General features: G+C 39.6%; 1 protein-coding gene across 8 annotated transcripts in view; it reads left to right on the top strand.

Annotated features, from left to right (window-relative positions):
- ZNF827 (zinc finger protein 827) overlaps positions 1 to 21,568 on the top strand; it is a 110,209-nt gene that overhangs the window by 67,546 nt on the left and 21,095 nt on the right. For all 8 annotated transcript variants that reach the window (XR_008466826.1, XR_008466825.1, XM_054204200.1 and 5 more), the window contains exons 6-8: positions 4,092 to 4,340; positions 5,023 to 5,080; positions 9,574 to 9,677. Coding sequence is in view for 6 of the 8 variants with exons in the window: in XM_054204200.1 (XP_054060175.1) it covers positions 4,092 to 4,340; positions 5,023 to 5,080; positions 9,574 to 9,677 (411 nt within the window). In the remaining 2 variants the exon portion in view is untranslated. The remainder of the gene's footprint in view (positions 1 to 4,091; positions 4,341 to 5,022; positions 5,081 to 9,573; positions 9,678 to 21,568) is intronic.

Below are 21,568 nucleotides of genomic sequence, written 5' to 3'. Positions count from 1 at the left end.
AGCTTTTAGGTAGCGCAAGTTCTATGTTTCTGTTGTGCTTGGGTTTTTTAGCAAGTACCACTACTTTGCAATTCCTTGCACTTGCGAATGCCAGAGAACTTGAAAGCTGTGGAAGAAATTACTTCCTCCTGGAACAGGCCTGTCCAGTACTGCATTTTTCATATCTGATGTGGAAAATTGTCTCACTTGATGTGAATTGGATGAAGTTCATTGAGGCTTTTATAGATCAGCTGGTTAAAAGTCATACTGCTCTGTAAAGAATCACCATCTCTGTGGCTTGATGATAGTACATCCATATATGCAGTAATTTTCTCTTACTTTGTTAAGCTGTTTCTGTATCACAAAATTAACACCAGAAAAAGGTGTATTATGTGATGTAGTTCAGCTTCTGCCAGATGAGCAATTTTTACTGCTGTGCTGTTGTTCTGAGCTTCATACAGGTTAGTTTTGAATGAATAGCAGACCATGTTTAGAAGATCACAGTCTGGATAATTTAAAGCTACTTGAGTCTTTATCCCCTGTTGATTTTTTTTTTGCTAAGAATTAGATGTCTGTACTGTTACAAAAATCTGGCATGAAGAAAATGACTCTCATATACTAACTTTGTATTCTGATACATTGCAGTTTATTTAACTAGCCCATCTACTCAAGGAGAAATGCAGAAGTGGAAAAAAGCCAAAGCTATCATGATTTTAATTATTTGAACCAGGAGACCTTTCAGTGTACCAGTCCTTGACTTGAAAAACTTTAGCTGTACTATGACCATGTGAGATACCTATGTAAGGAAATAAGGGGTATCACCTTACTCCATAAATGAACTGTCTGTAGCACAGAAGGGAAAATAATCTTCAAGAAGTTACAGTTTGACGGCCTGTACGTGAGATGGGTATGGGCATAACCTTAATTACATTCTTTTGCCAGCACAAGATCTAGCACAGCTGGCTTGTATGCTTGTGATTGCTACTCATGGGACAGACTGAATGTGTTTCCTTTTTGTTAGTTCTTGCAAAATTATCATAGAGACCCTCCTTCGGTCTTCTGTGTGTGTTTGCTTTTAGGAATCAGGATTCACATTTGGCAGGGACATTCTGTTAGATCAAAAGGGTGCAGCTGGGAAGATAAAGGTCAAAGGAAATGATCAAATATGTAAATTTAGTTAGGGCAATTTGAGTGCTAGCTGATTGTGAGGGAGAGAAGGTCATCGGTGTTGCGTGACTCTTGCCTTAGTTGGGGTCGTATCAGTTTGTCTGATTCAAAAGCATTTGCAGGACAGGGAATTAAACTGTGTGGAGCAGGAACAGAAATAGAAAGAATATTTTAAAAGTGGAGAGAGCAGCAAAGGTCAGCCTGACTCTGCACCTAAATTTGGCAGCTGGGTGCAAAGCTCAGTCTGTCAGACATCTGAAGAACTCATTTGTTTGCGGAGTTACCTGAGCTTTTGATTGACAGTGTTACCTGATGCGTTCCTTTGCTGTTCTGTGTTTGCTTTCAGTGCACAGAATGCTATTTTTACACTTTTCAACACAGATGCAACGTTCTGTGGCTTTATAATAAGAGGCTAATGGAAGCTTTAACTTAGAAAAAAAATAAAAAAATCTGCTTAACAGGACAAAAAGGGCATTATATGATATTTCTAACTTGTCTTCAGTTGAGAATTCACTATGAAAATTTCCAAAGTTTGAAATGTATCTGGTGGATCGTAGATGGTAAAGATTTTTATCAATGTTTATATATTTCTTTTAAAGGTCAAGAAATGTCATAAGAAAAGATTGAGAGCACTTCATGTAAATCATTCCTGGAACATATCCAAGTGGCTTTTATCTCCTGGCTTTGATTTTTTTTTTTAATTTTTTTTTTTTTTTTTTAAGAGCTGTAGGCAGCAAAGCCACTTTTTCTCCACTTAAGAAAAACAAGAATGTGGGGAAAGGGAGAAACCAAAAAATGAAAAAGGACTTGGTGACACACATCAGTTTAATTTTAGGTGAATGCATATGCCTTCATGCTAAAGGGATTCTGTTTGTCTTTGGCCAGAGACTACAAGATGACACCAACCAGTCAACTAGCTTGAGGATTTTATCAGGGATGACCAAACCATGTTTTGTGCCTCTGAGATTCATTGTGGTGTTTGAGACATTCACACTTGGCATAAAATCAGTGAGGCTGACACAAAATCCTATGTGAGTTAGAGGAAAACAGAGAGAACAGCAAAAGATTAATATATCAAGTGAAGTGAGTGGATTTCCCCACCACCACCCTCCCTTTTCTTCTCTCTGACCCAAAGTTAATAGAAGAAGCTGATTGTGTTTGGGCTTTTTCTTATGAACTGGTATTCATTTATTTATTTTTAATATCAGAGCCTTCTAAGTAGTAAAATTTGGCAGATGACAAGGGAACTTCCATGTGAGGAAACTCATTGTGCCGACTGCCTCCACCAGTGACCAGATGCTATCAGGATGCAGCCCCTGTCTGCACCAGTTAACATGCTGGCCCACAGCCATAGATCTAATCATGTCCCCCTAGTCTGGAGAAGGGCCAGACTGCTCTCTCAGGTCCTAATCCACTCGGCATCTAAACTCTCTGCTTCTCTGGCTCCGTGTGCTGCAGTGTGCCTGTCCCTACCCTCTGCCACAGCCTCTTTTGCTGGGTGCTGGGGCTGCCTTTTCCTCCTTTGGCTCGTGAAGTCTGAGCAATTCAAACTCACATGTTCCCTTGACTCCAGCAGTGGAGACTACATAGGCAAAAATTTAGGGCATGTGCTAATCATGAGTAGATTTTCTTTAAGCAGATTTTCTTTAAGGTTTCCAGTATCCTGGCTAGTACCAGAAGTACATGTAAAGGTTTAGGCAAAATTAGTAAATCCCACGTACATTTTTTTTTTTTGTTGGAATTATTCCTTACCTGGATGGTCCTTCTGGTATTTAACTGTGTTCATGCATTTATTTATTTTCTTGATTCTCCCAAGTGTATTGCCTGTCTTAGGCTGCCTGTTTCCAGAGTTTCTGGTCAGCATCCAGCCAGCTGAGGCAACGCCTAATTGGGCAGTTCTGCCATGATACCAACGTCCTTTCAGGAGCACTCTGAATAAAAATCATTAAAAAAACTCATCATCTTCCTCTGAAACTATATTGAGAATAAATTCTACAGGTCTTCAACTTCTCCTTTCACAACAGAAAGTCTGAATCAAAACGGCTGTATAGGTATTTGGGGTGTGGTAGGCAAATTACCTTGGAGCCTTGATTTTGAGATTTCAGAGCTTTTACTCTGAAGAAAAAGATGATCACTTACCTTACAGCCAAACCCAGAGCATTCAGCAACACCCAGGGAATCTCAGGTGTAGAAAGGGAACTACAAATCAGGTTCTAGACTGTGATTTTGTTGGCTGGACCTAGGACACCGGAGAGGAAGGCAAACAGGGAAGGATATGGACTTATAAGGATACTGGTCATTAAAGTTATTGGATCTTGTAATGTATGAGGGAATATCTATGCTTGTTACAGAATCAGTCTTCACAAAAGCATGGGCCCCAGAATACTCCTGTCATCTTGAAAGCATATGCAGATAAAACAAACCAGTTCTTCACATAGTTGGCATTTTGCATAAAAGCGAAAGAGAGCAGAAGAGGAGCAGATAAGGTTTCCTCCTCCACCCCTATCCCCATACCAATACTTCTGAGTGTCTGTGCTGGTACTTCTGCTGATAAAGGGTAATTTAGAATTTGTAAGAGGTCTTCAGTGCCCACCTTTGGAGAGCTGGTGTGTAGCTGCAACTTCATTTAATAAATAAAAACAAAGCTTCACTAACTGGTGTGTGATCACCCAGTATTCCTAGAAAGTGATATAACTCTCATATTTACAAATATGCAACTGTTTTCTGCTCTCTAGTTTGAAAAATTGTTTTCAAGAGATTGCTTCTATTTATATAACCCCCAGAAGAATACTGTAGCAGTCAGCTGCTTGCTTCTCTTACCATTTGCAGTGATACCGTATACAAATTATAACTTTGTGATTGTGATTCCTGCCTTAAGTGCTCTGAAAAATTGTAGCCTAATTAAATAATTGTGTTGGTTGTTTACTTTTTTTAAATACATGCAGCTGAGAGTTACAAGGAAACCCAGATGGTAAAGATAAAGGAAGAACCAATGGAAGTTGACATTCATGATTCGCAGGCCTCAGTGTCACCCAGCCAACCCAGCCAAAATGTTGGCTACAGCACTTTATTAGGGCGAGACATTAGTGAACACATACAGAAGGCACCAGAAGGTCGTGTGCTCCCAGAAAGAAACCTATTCAGCCAAGATATATCAGTGAAGATGGCCTCCGAGCTGCTCTTCCAGTTATCAGGTAAAAGCAGTGGAAATATTAAAGAACAAAAAGAGATTGTGCATAGCCGTTAAGGTGCTATGAAAGATTGCCATGAGAGATTGCTAAGGCTGAAAAATAATAGGAGTTAGAGCCCTTCTACCCTCACATTTGGAATGCAAAAGCCATGCCAAATGTCCCCCATAGTTAGCATATGCTTTAGAGCACTGTGACAGTCAGGTCAGGTTCACAATATTTGAACTGAATTGGAAAAGCCGGAGTTCAGCTCCTGTATTTTTGAAAGCTAATTAAATAATTTGTGACAACTGGTTGATCCAGGCCTTGGAGTACAGGGGAACCTATAGATGGCAGTTACTGGCATAAGTGGCCGGTGACTGCAGCATGCAGCACTCCTGGGACTGCACTGTCAATTTCTCTTGACAAAGAAGGTGAACCTCAGCTATTACATAAAGGCATTACATGAATGCTTGTATTGCACACTGCATGCAGCACTAACACTGAAATATGAAGCTGAAAAAATTTGTTGGGTGTTAGTTTAAATAAAGTCGTGCCCATTCTCTAATCATGCTGTAACCATTTACCCTAAATTACTCTGGATTATGCTGTTATCAGAAAGCGTTAAAATAGTTTTGCTCAATAAAACTTGATAGGGAAAATATGACATATGCTAATCACAAAAAAACCCATGTATGTTCCTCTGCAGAAAAGGTGAGCAAAGAGCACAACCACAATAAAGATAACACCATCAGAACTACAGCCAGGTAAGTACAGTCCATGATTATCTGCGAAGCTGTAGTGTAAATGGCATTGCCTTATTTTGCCTTGTGAACTCAAATATGTCTGTCTCCTGCAAATGTGACCTGATACTACAAGTGTAAGATATTTTCATGAGTAATGTAACCTACATCTGAAAAATGACACCTATAGATCTGATTGCTTAGAGTTCATGAGAAAAAAGGCCTTTGGGCCAAAATGACTGTTCTCCTCTGATCAAGTATTCACACATCATTTTAAATTTTTTTTTTCTATTTTTTCCTGCAAAACCTGAAACTTAAAAGAAACTGCATAGTACATGCAGTGCTTGAGGGAAGAACAGACTGTCAACTGGATTTTAAGACGTGGACCAATGTAAGAAGGGGTGGTTTTGATGCAGTCTTCTGTCAAACTTGGATTTCTGTAATAAAATTTCAGTTTAGTATTTCTATCATCTCAGTGCCTTCTAGAGACAATTTTTTAAAAGTGAGACTGTAAGACAATGCTAATGAAACATTTGTTAAAGATTACAGTCACATTAATACAGTAAATGAAATTATCCAGGAATTAAAAACATGATCCAATTATAGCACGTGCTGTTAAAGAAATAGGCACTTTACAGTGTTGTGGCTGTGAACAAGCCCACGACTTGTTTACGTATACGTGAGCAGCAAAGTGAGGTGTCCCTATGCGAAAATTCAAAGCTCTTATTCATAAGTGATATCTAGAATTGGTAAAAACTTAGGAACCCATGGTGAGGAGTAGGCAGGAATTGGAAAGGGTACATTTCTTTCCTACCTGAAAGTTCCCTAATCAGTGTGGATGGGTTGGAGACTGAGCACTGAGACTGAAGTGGTGAAGAGTTCCTTCAAAGATAGAGTAAGACCATCTGTGCCTCTGCAGCCCCTTCTACAGAAGTTCCCAGCATGCTCAGTGCCTGCTAACTAAGGCAACTTTGTCTATACAGAAATTGAAAGGCACTTCAGTTGCAGAAGAAAACATCTCTAAAATATGTTGTTCTTAAATTCCTAGGCATATCCCATTCATTCACAGTAAGTATAATAAATAAATAATTTGTTTTTAATAAACTGACCGGGTCAGTAATTGTACATTAGGGAGTTTCTTATTTTACGAGTTGAAAGATAATTAAATTGAGCTTTTAACTTTTGGCTACTGTGAATGCTTCCCATATATTTGCTAGTTTGGGAATTTGTGGGATATGCGGCCTGCATAGCCTTCCTGTGACTACTTAAAAAGCATAAGCCTGAGAGATACATATAGAGATAAATGCACGTATCATCCAACTACTCATTAACCATCCAGTGTGCATCACAGGGAGGGGGTGACAAATAGTTGAAAATAGATTTGAATGTCTCATGATGTTACCAGCAGGACTGGTGTGAGAATTCGGAGCTACTTTTGGATCTATCAAAGATAATTCAAACTGGAAAGGTGGAGGACAGTTCAAAGTTAACTTCCCCTTCTTCTGGCTGCCAACTTTTAGGAGGTAGCACAGTTGGCTGCTGTCAAACTTGCACTGAGTTTTACTGCGAAATCCTGATAATGGCTGCTACCCACCAGGGCATGGACGCTGAGTGCCTGATTCAGTTCTTCCGGGTGTTTTTCTTATCTTACCTATCTAGAAGAAGACATGAATGAGAAGAGTTGCTTAAGGGAAAGTGAGTCAGTCTACTAAATCCTGCCGAGTTCAAACAGATTAACTTGAAAGACCTTGCCAAAAAAACCCCACCCAAAACCAACCAAACAGCTGGAAGTCTTTACTGGTAAGGGTATGACACCTTCCCAAAAATAGAATGTGATGGAGCAGCCAATGGAGGATAGAGGCACTCAGACTGCGTTAAGAAAACGTGCGGTGTTGCAGTTTGGCTCACCAACCTACATCTAGAGTAATGACAAAAAAGCATTTGAATCAGCTGCAGAGAGCCAAGGCGAAGCCAGTGTTGTCCACCCGTGAGTAGTTGGGGAGCAGAGAGATTAAGCTGTGTCATTGGTGAGAGTCTTGAATCAGCAAAGCCCAGCAAGATGGAGTACGCAAGCGCTTTTTGCTCTCTTATCCTTATTAACATTTCTAACTGTTGCCTATCTGTTGCTATTATTCCTGTGAGTATTCCTGGACTTTGTGAGCATATACTTCCATATGACTTTGCTTAAGCAGCCAAAACTGGCAAGGATTCCTACAATTCAATGGCTGAGTGAGATGGTAGAGCCTGCCATCTGTGATATGAAGACAGAAAGTGGAGAAGCAAATGATCTGGAAGTGAGTACGCCAGCGTAAGATGCCAAGATAAGTTTCTTTCATCTAGAGAACTCTGTAGCCATAAAACTGGAAAACTGCTGCCAGAAAAAAAAAAAAATCCTAAAGCTTAATCTTCATCAGAGGGGACTTTGCACAGTGATTGAGAACAATTTGTGTAGTTTCCTACTATCAAGCAGGAGCTCCTCCCTCCATACTTTACACTGGGAATTGGAGGACATATCTGCTGAAATAAATATAATAATGGGGCCAACACTGAAGAGACTCAGCTGCCATTCTAGAGGAAGGCAGAAAAGAGGTATCCAAGGATGGTTCTGTAACTCACTGGAGGCCGCTGGTGGAGAGGGAAATCCTTGGCCCACAACACGATGCAGTCTTCAGCAGCAACCGGCTCGTGATATATGGCTTAGCCTGAAATAGATAAGCTCTGCATCATCCATTTTGCTTAGAACCAGCAATGACCACTGTCCCAGTAACTGAATCTAAGGCACAAGCAGGCAGGCCAACGTGGAAACCTGAGCGGATTACAAGATTTTGAAGAGTTACAACAGTAATAAAACTTTTTTCATTGGTGTTTTTCTTTCAAATCATTATTAAGCCAGTGAGAAGAATGTTGCAATAAACGATGCCATATTTTTATACAGCCTCAGTCTGTTTTATATTATGTCACCCCCAAGTGGGAGTGTGAGTCTTGGAAAAAGTTAAGTTTTGCACATGTGGGCTGGAGCTGTTTTGTTTTATCCTGAGCACTTGTTTTCTTGAGTATTATGCATAGTTCAGACAATCTGCATATACTGAACTGTTCAGGTTTGGGGCAGCTTCATGCCTTACCCTTCAGCACAACCTAATGTTGGCTGTGTTTATGGTTTTGTTCAAACTTTTGTAGAAATACCAAAATATCCCATTAGCTGTCACATACGGAACAGCACAAAATGAATAATGGCCCAAAAACTTACTGAGAAAGTAAATAACACAACTGCCAAAAGTGTTACATGATCAAGTTAACTAGTTATCAAACAAGTTTCCCAAAGGCAGAAGAGATCTGACTAAGAATACAAGTGACTCAGTGGAGAACACCTTGTTCACTCTCTGCAGCAAAACTATAAGGGAAAACTTATGCAAGTACCATTCTTTACGTTGACACCTTGGGTTGGTTGGTGCTGCTGGCACATATTTCTGGGTCTGGACTACCCACTTGCAATGCTTCGTGAGACCTCATGCTACTTTCTTTATCCTGCAAAGGTTGTTGGATTTTATTACTGAGTAAGAACAGGCTGCAGAAATGAGCTGGCCTCCTGTCCTGCACCTTTAAAACATCTACTATACAGCAGCCTGCTAAGGATTCTCAATATGAGAGAGATAAGATTTAACGTAATTCTCATTTTGCTTAGAAGAAATTGGTAATTTGCATGCGGATGGAATACACTGACTTAGAAAACAGCTTTCCAAGAAAGACCGTCCTTTCCCACTTTGAATTTTCTGATGTATCTCTTACTGATGTCTCTCTGTACTGTAGACAAGGAATTCTTGTTTCTGTTAGGATCTTTGAGAAGAAAACAAAAAAATACAGAAATGCCAATTCACTATTAAAATTGAGTTTTTACTGCCTGTTAATTAAAACCAAAGTATGCTGTGCTTTTTGGAGTCAAGTAGCTGATAATTTTTGTACTTAATACTCTTTGAGAAGTAACCATTCACTTAGCTTATATGAATTGTTTCGTGCTTTAAAAATCAAACTCATGGAGTTAATTTCATTCATGGAATACCACGCCAAAAGAGAACTATTCAGCATCTTAACCTAAAATTTGAAAAATTTTGTTTTAAAAATAATTACTATATGCCTTGGATTATGAAATAGTAATATTTTCCACCTTTCCTGATTGCCCTCTCCAGATATGACAGTAGAATACAAATTTTTGAAGCATTAATTTTAATGATCCATATTGTATTGTGAATAGTTCAAATCTGAGATACTGAAATATAGTTAAAAGCCTTTTATGAGCACTTCAGTTTTCACTCTGAGATGCAATTTTACTAAAGCGTGCCTCTTCTCCACACCTTGACTTATGGTCTGCATATCTTTCAGCATGAATTCTGTAAATGAAACGGGGCTTTTAACAAGATGGTATTTGTTATAACGTTAAGATGTTAGTGTCAAAAATCATATTTACTTCTTCCATTACCTGCTGTTTTGTTTACAAAAAGATGTTTTATTTTTTCCTATAGCCCTTTCTTTTCTGAGGACACATTTAGACAATCACCGTTCACTTCCAACTCAAAAGATCTCCTGCCTAATGAAACTACTCTTCATGGAAGGACATCTGCACCAGGTCAGATACCTTTTTCTTTCATTGCTTCTGGATAATGGTCTTTTTAAAATTTTCTTACTGTAAACTCCAGCACCTGACCAATGCTCTTAAAATGTAGTTTGCATTGTCAAAAGGCAACTCCCTCTTCATCACAAGTGCTTATTATTAAGAAGAAAAAGGAAAAAGTTAATTATTGCTGAATCATTTGTGTTAATAGTTTTCAAACTACTATTTCCATTAATTGTACAAGAGTCTATAACAGATTAAACTCCACAGTATTAACAGAGATGGGGGTTTTGTGTGTGTGTCTCCCATATGTAAAGGAACTTTTCTGATGTCAGATTACTGTCTGCTATTCTCCTGTTACTGGCCGTTTCCATCTCCATGTCTCAGAGTACAGATGAAATGTTTGTAGTGCATGGTATCAGAGTGGCTGAGCTTGGCAATACAATTTTCCTGCCTTTAACAGTAATTTAGAAACCTTTTTGGAAGGATGGAGAGTTCTTAAAACGTGCTGAAAGGCCTCGGTATCCATGGGTACGTTCCCACTGATCTTCTGAACTAGTTGACAGGCATTTTATGTCCAGGTGTAGCTTGGGATGTATTCTGCATTAAAATGGAAAATACAGGCATATAACAATACTATTCAAGGTGGCACTGAACACACACAAAAACTTGATACGTGCCTTTACCGTCCTGTTGAAAAATAACTCGTTTGCTAGTTCACTGCTATCTGTTCTTAAATTAATAGCTCTTGGGTTCTAAAGGTCAGTAATTACACAGCCAGCCATAGGGGGGGTTATTCACCTTTTCTTAGCAATCAATAAAGTTTTGGGCACGTTACTGCTAATTTTCAGCTATAGACTGTCATTTAATTTACAACTTAACAGACCCTTCATTTTTTTTAATGCTTGAATAGTCATTTGACAGCTTGTGAAGTGGCAGATGAGGTTAAGAGCTAGATGTTGTCTAAGGGTAAATATGCATAGCAGGAAGAAGAAGAAAATTTGTAGCATAAGGACAAGGGTCTTCAGGCTAGCCTCAGCTGCACTTTTGCGAGGAAGCAGTGGATTTTGTAACTTAGGGTGAGGAGAACCAGATCAGGCGTGGTGCTTTTAAGTATTAAAATGTAAACCAGGTTAGCGCTTCAATCCTGGCTTTTGACCTTGGCATAACATGGAATATGTATATGCCTAGATGAAAGACGAGAACTCTTAGACTCTTCAGGCAGTGCTCGATACCTCAGAGGACATGGCCTCTAGCAGCAATGCTCTTACATCATACCAAGATGAATGTATAAGAATTTTAATGCTCTGTAAGACTTAATTTTAAGTGAGGCAGCTAAAACTGTGGATGGGTTTGGTGACACGTTTAATCTTCTGCTTAAAAGATGTAAAATAGCTAGTTGGTTAGGACATCGTGGAGTGTTAGAATGGCTTCTGAGGAACTGGGTTTTGTATGTTTATGCTGCCCCGTATTCTGCCTTATAGAATATAACTATTACCTTGATAGGTCTGTGTATTATAATACATATTGCTCTGTGATTATAAGACTCTGATATGTAATAGCAGCATGTATACTGAAAATCAAAAATGACAGTTTCTGCTTCATTTTTATTTTTGGAACAACCCTATCATTCCAAATATGTTGATTTTTCTCAACTTCATAATAAATTCTTGGACCTGAAGTGCAGCTTCACAGCAGCACCAGGAATATGATTTACATTTTTAATCAATTACAAATGTGGTCTTCGTGTAAAAGAACAGCAGAATACCCACAGGTAGATTTCCTACTAGTTTCAGCCTTGCAAGAAGAAATAGTCTATATAGTGCTACGGATAGCTCAGAAGAAGCTTTATCCCTGCAGAGAGCAGCATAAAGAAAGGAACAGTAACAAACCATTGTAAAGGCCAACAGGATGTAACAGAAAATGCTGTGGAAATGTGTATGTGGTGTCTCGTGTATAAATGGTGTGTATGTCTTCACTTGAGATTTGGCTTGGGTTGCTTCATCCCTGAAACAGGATAGTAAGAAGTAGAAAAGAACAGCTTAAGAAAATTACAGGAAATTCCCAGTCCAGTGTCATCTTCAAGTCATCAACTAAAATCCAAGAGGATTAACTGCTAATGGCCAAGAGTATTCATTAAGCAGTGCCCATATTCAAAAATGCGACTGTGTGCCACTGTCACCCCAGCTAGCAGAGTCTGATGAACAAGCGTGGGGTCTGAGCTGCTGCTCTGTCCTGGCTCTCTGCGACCTGGCTTGACTCAGGCAGGCAGAGTGGCATGAGGAAGCCTTCACTGCCAGTTGGTCTAGGTGGCCTTGGTGGAACCACATGTACATAGTGCTTCTTTCCAAGAGAGCACCAATATGGGTGGTTGTATCCCCAGACTCCTGCCAACTTTCTGTCTGCAGACTTCTTGGCACCCTACCTGCAGAGGAATTGGGAAAAGTGACAGGAACACAGGACAGTAAGATATCTCACGTGTCAAATTCAATTCTTTTCTATAATAGGTAACAGCATTATGTAATCTTATTCGTTATCAAGATCCATCTTAAAACTCTCGTCCTTATTATTTGTATGAGGACACTGTTTCAGAAGCTCACCCCTCCAAAGGGCTGGGATCACTCTCTTTTCAGCCTGAATTTATTCACAGCAAGTTCTACTTTTGTTGTTTCACCAATGCTGTCCTTCAACTTTGATAATAATTCTCCCTTGTGATGTTCACCATCTGATGTGCCATCTTACATCCCCCTAATCCTGTCTTCATTTTCAAAAAGTAAGCCAGCCAATGTCTTTTAGTCTCTTTTAGTATAATAGGGTTTCCATTTCCTGACGGACATCATGGACTTTTTCTGCCTCTGTTTAGGGAAATTAATTTCTGCAAATACGAGTAATCAGAAGTATATATGCTATTTTACAGAAGGTCTTACCAATGACTTTTTCAGCGGCATGCAATCTTCTATATGTATATTGGAAATGCCTCTCCTGATTAATCACAGTCTGTAACTACAACATGCTGATGACTGAATTCATTTGCTAATCAAATAGTAACATGTTTTTCTTTTCCTTTACAATTTCAGCTGATGATTTCAGCATGCAACAGAAATTCTTGTTCCTGCTTTCTATGACCTCGTAATTTGAATTGTTACTCTAGCTCTCAAGATTATTTCTTTAATGCTCTGAAATTTCTGCATATTGATGATATTGCTTTCATTAATGCAATGCTGGGATTTTTTGTATTGAAGCTGTTAAAGAGAGTGTCCCTGCCCATGGCAGGGGGTTGGAACTAGATGACCTTTAAGGTCCCTTCCAACCTAAACCATTCTATGATTCTATGATTTTTAAGTACGCTTGGTCCGAAGTTCAGTCCTTGAGATTTCCGCTTAGTGGCCTCTTCAGCACAAACCACTTCTCTTCATAGCCAGTTTATAAGAAAATTGCAAGATCAGGTATATAAGAGGAAAAGCACTCTTTGTAGTGCATTGAGTATAGAAGATCCCCAAGGAGTATGAAATAATTAGAAAGATGTATTAAAAGATGTGTGAGAACAATGCACTGATCTCAGGGTATTTACTGGGGGGAAAAAAAAAACCCAAAATAAATAACAACATAGCAATGGAATTGCCCTGAAATAAAGGTGAAGTAATCCTGATCAGAGCGGTATCACAGGCAGGAGAAGTGATTCTCATGCAACAGCTTTTAAGTCTGGTACCCAAGGAAATGACAAGGAAATCTCCAGAAGCTGTCAGAAAGGTATTCGGCAGCCCCACAGAAGTCATGGTAACTCCCTGATAATCTTAATATTCTGAGAAGGGAAAAAAGTAATTTCCTATAGTACATGGTTCAAAAGTATTGGATAGATTTGGGGAACTAATTCCCTTGCTTTTTAAGGTATTCTGTATGTTAATAACCATACCAGGTTAGTTGTAGTTACATTACACTTTTCTGTATTACTATTACTGTCCAAATAAGCTCTTTTTTTACTCAAAAATTGAGATAAAATAAAATACTGTTGATGTCTACATCACTCAAACACACTTTGCTCAAAAATTACCATAGTATCGAAGTCATATCTAATATAAAGTCATACCCAAAACAATTCAGTAATTTCAGCTTTCCCCTATAAGAATAGCAAAATTACCTTTTTTGGCCTAGCAAAAGGTAGGGAGAAGAAATGAAAATTTTAATTTCAAACAGTCACTTTAAAAGGGCATTTTTATCTTCTGTTTTATAAGACTCTTCTTTTGACAGAATAGAATTTAGTTTTATGTCAGAATACATAGTTCAGTCCGGATTGCTAGATAAATTAAAAACTTGATCTAATGCTGGCGTTCCTGACCCTTAGCCAATCTTTAATGTGTTTTAATAGTTTTCCATGATCACACTGACTCATTCTGTAAATCAAACCTGCCTTCGTGAAATCCAGAAGAGTGATATTCACTATTCCTTTTCCGGTCAGTTCATTAATATTGGCGAAGACTCCAGCCATGGGGTTTTGGGAATATTTTTTTCTCCATGTATGTATGCATGCATGTAGTATAATAATATTTTATTATTTTCTCTCCTGTTCACCAAGGACCTGGTATTCTCCTTCATTTACATTGACAGTGCCAAATATTGAAACAATCTCATCTGTAGAGGATTACATTTAAAAAAAAAAAAAAATCCATCTTTTTGTGAAAATTTACTAGTTCTTGCGAAACTGTAATTTTGATTGTGGTAAGTGAATTTCACATGGCTAAAATAGACTTTTGGAACTGGAGGATGTAGGTTCTGGGGGGCTGTAGTCCATGAATAGCCCTGGCTTTTTTAATTTTGTCTATTGGTGCCAGAGCTAAATTTACTGGTGTATTTGATTTCAGTGAAATAAAGCCAATAACGCTTCTGTCCTCAAGCACCTTTTTGAAAATGCATCACGGCCTCTTCTGTCACTGTGTCTCCATGCTCTTCACTGACCTGTAAGATGACAGATAGGCCATGCCTCCTCTTCAGAAATGTCCAGAAGCCATACTGAATCAGTAGCATGATACTTAGTTCTGTAGAAAATTGGAAACATAGTGCAAAAATTTTGGATTTTGGTACTTTCAGTTGTATTTTTATTGATGATGTAATTAGTGGCATTATGCCATATTTATGTTTATTGAACTAAGGTAAATGCAACTAATTGAAATAAGTGCAACAAAGATTCCTGGATGTTTGGAACTACAGGACTCTTCAGGAGATGTACACGTTTCTCCTGTTACTGTTCATACTCACATCCTCCTCCTCCTACTTTTCTCTAAAGCAGTAATTCCACTGTAACTTGTATATACTTAAAGGGGAAAATCTGCCTGCTTCCTCGGCCTCATCTTTGCACGTTGTCCAACACAGCAGTACTAACATTTGTGTGGCCACATTGCAAGCCAGATCAAGGGAAGTAGAGAACTAGTCTCCTTTTTTTTTTTTCTAATAGTTTGTGGGAATGTTAGGATGTGAGCAGGGTGAAGGCAAGGCCATATCATTTGGCCATGTGGAATTTCAGCATTTGTGTGAGATTGACGTGGCTGTGACCACATTTAATCTTGTTTACTTTCTTCTGTGACTCTAGTTAAAAAATACCTCCTGAGGGTTTAGAATTTTAACTTGAGTGTGATAAATAATCAAGCTGTTCATGTTGCACAGATGCCACATTCTTTTGTATGAAGTATTTCCAAGTGTCTTCCTTTCTAATCCCTTTTTAAAGACACTTTAAGGTCAGTATACCTCTTGATGTTGTAATTTTGTGTGGCTTAAAGCATCTAGAAAGTAGATAGCAAGAGCTCTTTTCGTCCAACCTGCAGACTTGCTAATTTGTATATACTATTTTCCAGCAGTATTTGTGCTTGATTATGGTCTCCTGTGCTCTGCAGCAAGCTAAACTTCTGCTGTATGCAACCATCTACAGCAACCAGCTCTGAATTTTGGGTCATCACTAGGTTAGTTTAAAAAGTCAGGACTTTAATACATTGAATATGAGGTTAGAGTGAATACGACAATAATTTCTGTTTCTTCAAAGTTGCCAGTGACAGTTTTCCTTCTTGATCTCTTTTATCCTGCTGCCAGAGACTTCCTACTTTTAACTTATCTCATGTTGTCCCTGAGACCGCGGTAACTGTGCTGCAGAAATGAAGGGACACCTTGAGGGTTTGATTTCTGTGTAGGGGACTGTTGGCACTTCTGTCACCCTGGAAAATGTCCTTAGGCCTATAGGAGACTGGGAAATGCACAAGCCCTGAGGATTTCTGCTAAAGTGATCATCGATGAAATGCTGGCATTTAAATTGCCCTTGTATAGCTTCCCAGCTATGTACCCATGGAGTTAATTAGAACTATTCACACCTTCTTACTGTGGTTGTTTGCTTACATCTGCCAAAAAGCCTCTAACTTCAAATCGTGGGTAATCCTCTGTTTACTTTAGGAATACTTTCTTCACAGTCCTAAATGCTAGAATTTGTAAAGGAAAGCAGGGGTTAAGAGCACAATTACAAGCAATCGATTTCTAATTCATTCAGGACAGCAGAACCTGTAGATTATTATTTTTGAGAATCACAGAATGGTTGAGGTAGGGAGTCTAGTTCTACCCGCTTCCCTAGAGCAGTCAGCCTGTTGCTCAAGACTGTGTCCAGTCAGGTTTTGCATATCTCCAGGGATGGAGACTCTCTGGGCAACCTGTGCCAATGTTTGACCATGCTCAGGAAAAAAAAAAAAAAAAAAAAAAGAAAAAGAAAAGAAAAGAGAGAAGTGTTTTCTTATGTTTAAATGGAATTTCCTGTGGTTCAATTTGTGCCCTTACCTCTTCGCCACTGGTCATCACTGAGAAGGGCCTGGCTTCATCTTCCTGTTCCGCCCTATTAGGTATTTCTACAGACTGGGAAGATCCCACCAAGCCTTCTCTTCTCCAGGTTGAACAGTCCTAGCTCTCTCAGGCTCTCCTTGTATGACAGATGCTCCAATCTCTTAATCCTGTTTGCTGGACTCCAGACTTCTTTGAAAGTCTAAAAGAATATTTCAAGATCCTGGCGGCGGTTTCTGTCCCTGTGATGGAACAGCAATTTTTATTGCCAGTATAGTTGCAGAGGGAGTGCATGCGCACGTGAATTGACTTATATAGTGCATTTTTTTTCCCCCTGCTTTATCCCATTATTAGTGCTTATGGTCATTTTATTTGCTTTCAGTTTTGGTCTGAGTTATGAGCTCTGCCCACCCAGGACATTAGATATCCCCTTCAGTTTCTTGATGATGAGAGTGCCTGACCCCTGTTGGCTTCCTGGCAGGATGGAAAAGCATAGAGTGGCACTTAATTCACTACACGAGGCGTGCTCCATCAGGCACTCAGACCTGTTGTTCATTTCTATCTCAGTCTTTCTGTGAAATGTGCTCGTTGTGAAAGTGGTGCTGGAGGTAGATGCCACACTGTTGTTGTTGCTGCCTGCAAAACACAATGGTAGGTACTCACCAAGCCTTGCAAAGCCTGATTCTCTCGGTATGCAAAAAGCACCCATTTAATTTTATTCCTCTTCCGGTGCCTGTCTGGGGTAAGTTTCAATCAGATACTCTTCTTTTTGTGTATGTGTATGCATGTGTGTGCATGTGTATGTTTGTGTAAAAATCCATGCAGATGCATGAAAAAGAATACAGGAGAGATCCCTCTGACAAATCCAACCTGTATGACAGCTTCAGAGGTGGTAGGAAATTTTTTGTGACACGAGCAGCAAGTTGATTTGAGTAACTGATTTTAGTTCGTTATCTCCAACATGCATTTTACTTTCTTTCTTCACACAAAAAAAAATGTCTTTCGGGTGCACATTGACTGGTCTATGCTCTCTGTCTTTGCACACTCTAAGAAGGCTGAGGGACTGTCAGCCATCATGGTTGCTCTCTGAAGCCTGACAGCAAGAGAGATAGCTGGCAAGTTGTGGAAAGTGATTCTAGGAAGGTGAGATAGTTGGACTGCTATAGAAGTGGGCTGTGCTTGGCATAGTTCTCCAAAGCAAGACAGATTTTGCAGAATTTGTTCAACATAATTCAGTGCTAAACTGTGTGACAGTAGCTTTGGCTCTAGCTTGTTTTTTATATATCGCATCCTGTCTTCAGATTCCCATGGTCGTCTGCCTGGGTGCAGCCTTCTTTTGCTAGGCACCCAGCTGCCTTGACAACCGCTTTGCACTGCAGTCATCGAGCAGAGGGCTCCAAATTTCTGGTTCATTTAATGGGATCATAACCAACGTGGCTGCAACCGATTACAGCATTACATTTCCCTTGCAGCTTTTTCTGGGTCTGCTGTCAAGCAGGTTTGCATCGAGTGCATGTGTGTTGCAGATCTGTGACACTGTAATAGTGACTATGTCCTGAGCAGCCACACAGTCTTCATAACTAACAAAGTCCCTTTCAGAACTGAAAAAATTATTGCGCAGAACAGACCATTTCAAATCAGCACATCGCCTCTTGCTCAAATATGCATGGTGTGTTCTTTGGCTAAAATAGAGGACAAGTGAAGTGTGCAGCATCTACATCGTTGTACATGTTTAAATTTTTCTCAACAATCAGTATTTATTGGCCATTCCCACAGGAACTAAGGGGAATGTGATCGGATCCGTCTGAGGAACACGGGAAACTCCTGGTGAATCGGGCAGTGCCTCTCTCAGTACAACACGTGCTAAATAGCAAGACTTTGCATGAATTGTTGTGGGCATACAGAGTTCACTTCTTTTCCTTGTGAAGTCACTGCACTAATTATTTTGCCAATTATTTGCAGGACCTTCAAGATGAAAGGTGTTAATTAAAATAGACAAACAGAAAGATACACGTTCAGGTCCATGTCTTGAAAAGCGCTTGACATCTATCTGAAAATTTGTGATCCTTGTTTTATTATGGGCTGCCTTTATACAGGGTAACTTTTTTTACCCTCTAATATTGTGCAGTCTTCTCATACAGGCAAAAATATTTATTTTTATTTCATTTCGCTTTTATGTTTGTTCCTCCTAAAGCAGTGTCAACCTCACGGTAAGGGACAGAAGAACAAAGTAATTTTGCTCAGAACAAATACCTTCTGGCTTTATTCAGAATAAACCCAAACTAGACCCCATTCATTACACCCATCAAACCAAAAGCTGTTAAGAAACGCTAGCAACATCAAATCCAAAGCAAAAAGGCCAAAGGTAACTGTTTCATCCCCCATGGAAAAATAAAACTTAGCAATTGGGGTTTTTTATCCTTTCAAACAGGGCAGGTTTTGGCATTTCTTATCACTTTTTGATAGATTTTCTAACTCAAATAGTTATTCAACAGCAAGTGATTTTTTAAAAAAGAAAAATAATTGTTGCTATCAATGTCTTTAAATAAATATGTAACACAAGTGGAGTGCAAATTTGAGAAGGGCTTCCTGAGCAGGTACACTTATCCAAAGTGCAGAATGAGAAATGTGGGATTTTGCCTACCTTGTCTTTTGCTGGCAAGCGAATTCAGGACAACATAAGGCTGCCTGGCAAGTTCTTAGGACCTGTATTTTGATATAGGTGACAGAAGGAAACTTGGTGAAGAATGACCATGAAGTGTTTCTGGAGAAAGGAAGAAGGGAAAACAACAAAGTAACAGCAATTGGCTTCAGGAAGGACAACTGTAACCAAGTTGGAGATTTGTATGGAAAAAGCCTAACAGTAGTTCTTGGCAGGTCCTTAAAGAAACTTGACCTCTTGAGTGAGACTTTTGGCGCTGCCTCCTGTAACATGCTCATAGTGAGCAGGGAAACCAAGAGTAGGTACAACTATAATTAAGTCGCTAAGTGTAGCTGTCAAACCCCAGGGACCACATGCAGTTCTGGAAGGGTCTGTGCTTGCTCTGGTATTAACCAGTCCTTTTATTAATGTTGTGGATGATGGACAAGAAAGCGTGTTTATGAAATGTCCTGATGACACCATGCGTGGAGGTGCCATAAGCACTTCAGGGGACAGAATTAGATGAGGAATTGAAGAAACAGCCTGGAAAATAGTATCCAATTCAGTGAGGACAAAATTCTGTGCCTGGGGGAACGATGAATGCCCAGGCAGTGCAACTTAAGGGAAGGATCTGGATTAGTCTTGGTCAGACACTGTATGTAGAGCTGACATTGTATGCATTGCAGAAAGGGCAAACATCCGGCTGAGAAGTCAGGAATGTGGTCTGTAAGGCACATGTGGTAATTCTGCTTTACAGCTGGAGCCCTGAATTTTGCGCTCTGTAATCCAAGAACAATGTGGAGGACAGCGGTGGTCAGAGGCCTAGAAAATACGAGCTGTGCGTAAAGGTTGGAGAAGTTGTGTTTATTTAGTCTGGAGAAAAAAAGAGGGGAGACGTGGTAATGGTATTCAAATATGTAAAATGACAGCTTTGAGAGAAAAAGGATAAACCTTGCCTATGTTCATGTGAGCAGAATAAGGAACAACAGGTGCAAAAGACAGTAGAGATTTAAATTAAACACCGAGTAAAACTTTCTATCAGTAGGAGTGGTTTTGCGCTGACACAACTGTCACAGGAGGCTGTGGAAGCTCTGTCACGGGAGGGTTTTTATACAAATAAATTAGACAAGCACACATGTTTGGTGTGTGGCCGGTGTGCCTCCGGGTGAGGGAGAGACAAGCTGGCCTCCTCAGGTCCCTTCCAGCTCTAATTCTGTGATATAAATTCAGTAGCAACGCTATAATGACGATTAAGTATCTTGAAAGAGACTTGATAGATGAGGCTTTTGGTTTCCAAATACTCAGCATGCTGTGTTTTAGACTCTGCATCTTATTCAAACCCATCTAAAGTTTCATATCCTCCTTTGTCTTTCTTAATATGGGAATCTTTTTTAAAAGTGAACATCAGCATTGAGTCAGACTGTTTCCTGAATATGAAACTTTTCCAAATACAAGCTCAACATGAAATAGAAAGACAGGTTTTAAAATGACTTTTCTCACTTTGCAAAAGGAATTGGAACACATCATTCCCGACACTTCCTTTTAGAGTTACCTTGGGACTCTCCAGTCCTCACCTATCTTATCTGGTACAAGGTTGTTTTCTGTGATATTTGTCTGCCTAAGAGTAAATTAAATGCAAAATTCATCAGGCTATTTGGACAGATATATATATAGAGATATATATATAAAGACCATTGTTTAAAAATGATCTAAGCAAAGCTGCGGAGAAGGTTTTTTTCTTCTACAGCATGATTTCAGTCAGGGTACAAACCTGCCCTACTGGTTGCTGGCTGATTTAGTTGAGTTTGGGGCAGTCACGGTGCTGACTAGTGCCCTGCAAATGCAACCCGAGCAGAAGGCAGACGGGAGAGTAGTGCAGAAGGAAGGAGAGGATGGTTCGCAGGTAGCTGCGTGTGCTTGTGTTAAGAGTGAGAGCAAGGAGAGGTGAAGCTCTTAACAGAGTGAGTGAAGGACTTCAAGGAAACAGCAGATTCACTGTTTATCACTTGGGGAATCTGCAATAAAGCAGTAAGAACTATGTAATTTTTTTTCCACAGCAGCAACCACGTACTTCGAAGGGTGGTGCCTTCCTCTGCCAGCTTACTGAAACATGGAAAGGTGGATCTGGTCGAATGTTCGCAGTTACTTTCATCTGGGTTTGACTCTTTTGTGTCAATCCAGTCAGCTCAGGAAGAGAGACTCACTCTGCATTTGGAGCTTTATTTTGCATTCCCCCACTGAGGGTTCTGGTCACCAGCTTACAGTTTCTCTTCTGCTTCACTAGAAAGGATGCAGAAGGCTGAAAATTAAAATGTAGTCTAAAGGCCAGTTTGTCTTCATTTGTATCTGAATTCTGGATGGGGAGTACTAGTGTTAGCCCCTGCAAAGTGCCCTAGATCTGTTTTTACCTTCTCTCTATGAAAGAAAAGACGATATTTCATGTGGGCTTGCAAGTAGG

This window comes from Rissa tridactyla, chromosome 5 (assembly GCF_028500815.1).
Source record: "Rissa tridactyla isolate bRisTri1 chromosome 5, bRisTri1.patW.cur.20221130, whole genome shotgun sequence".
NCBI lineage: Eukaryota > Metazoa > Chordata > Aves > Charadriiformes > Laridae > Rissa > Rissa tridactyla.
The sequence above is the reverse complement of the archived record's forward strand: the minus strand, read 5'-3'. Positions and strand labels throughout refer to the sequence as shown.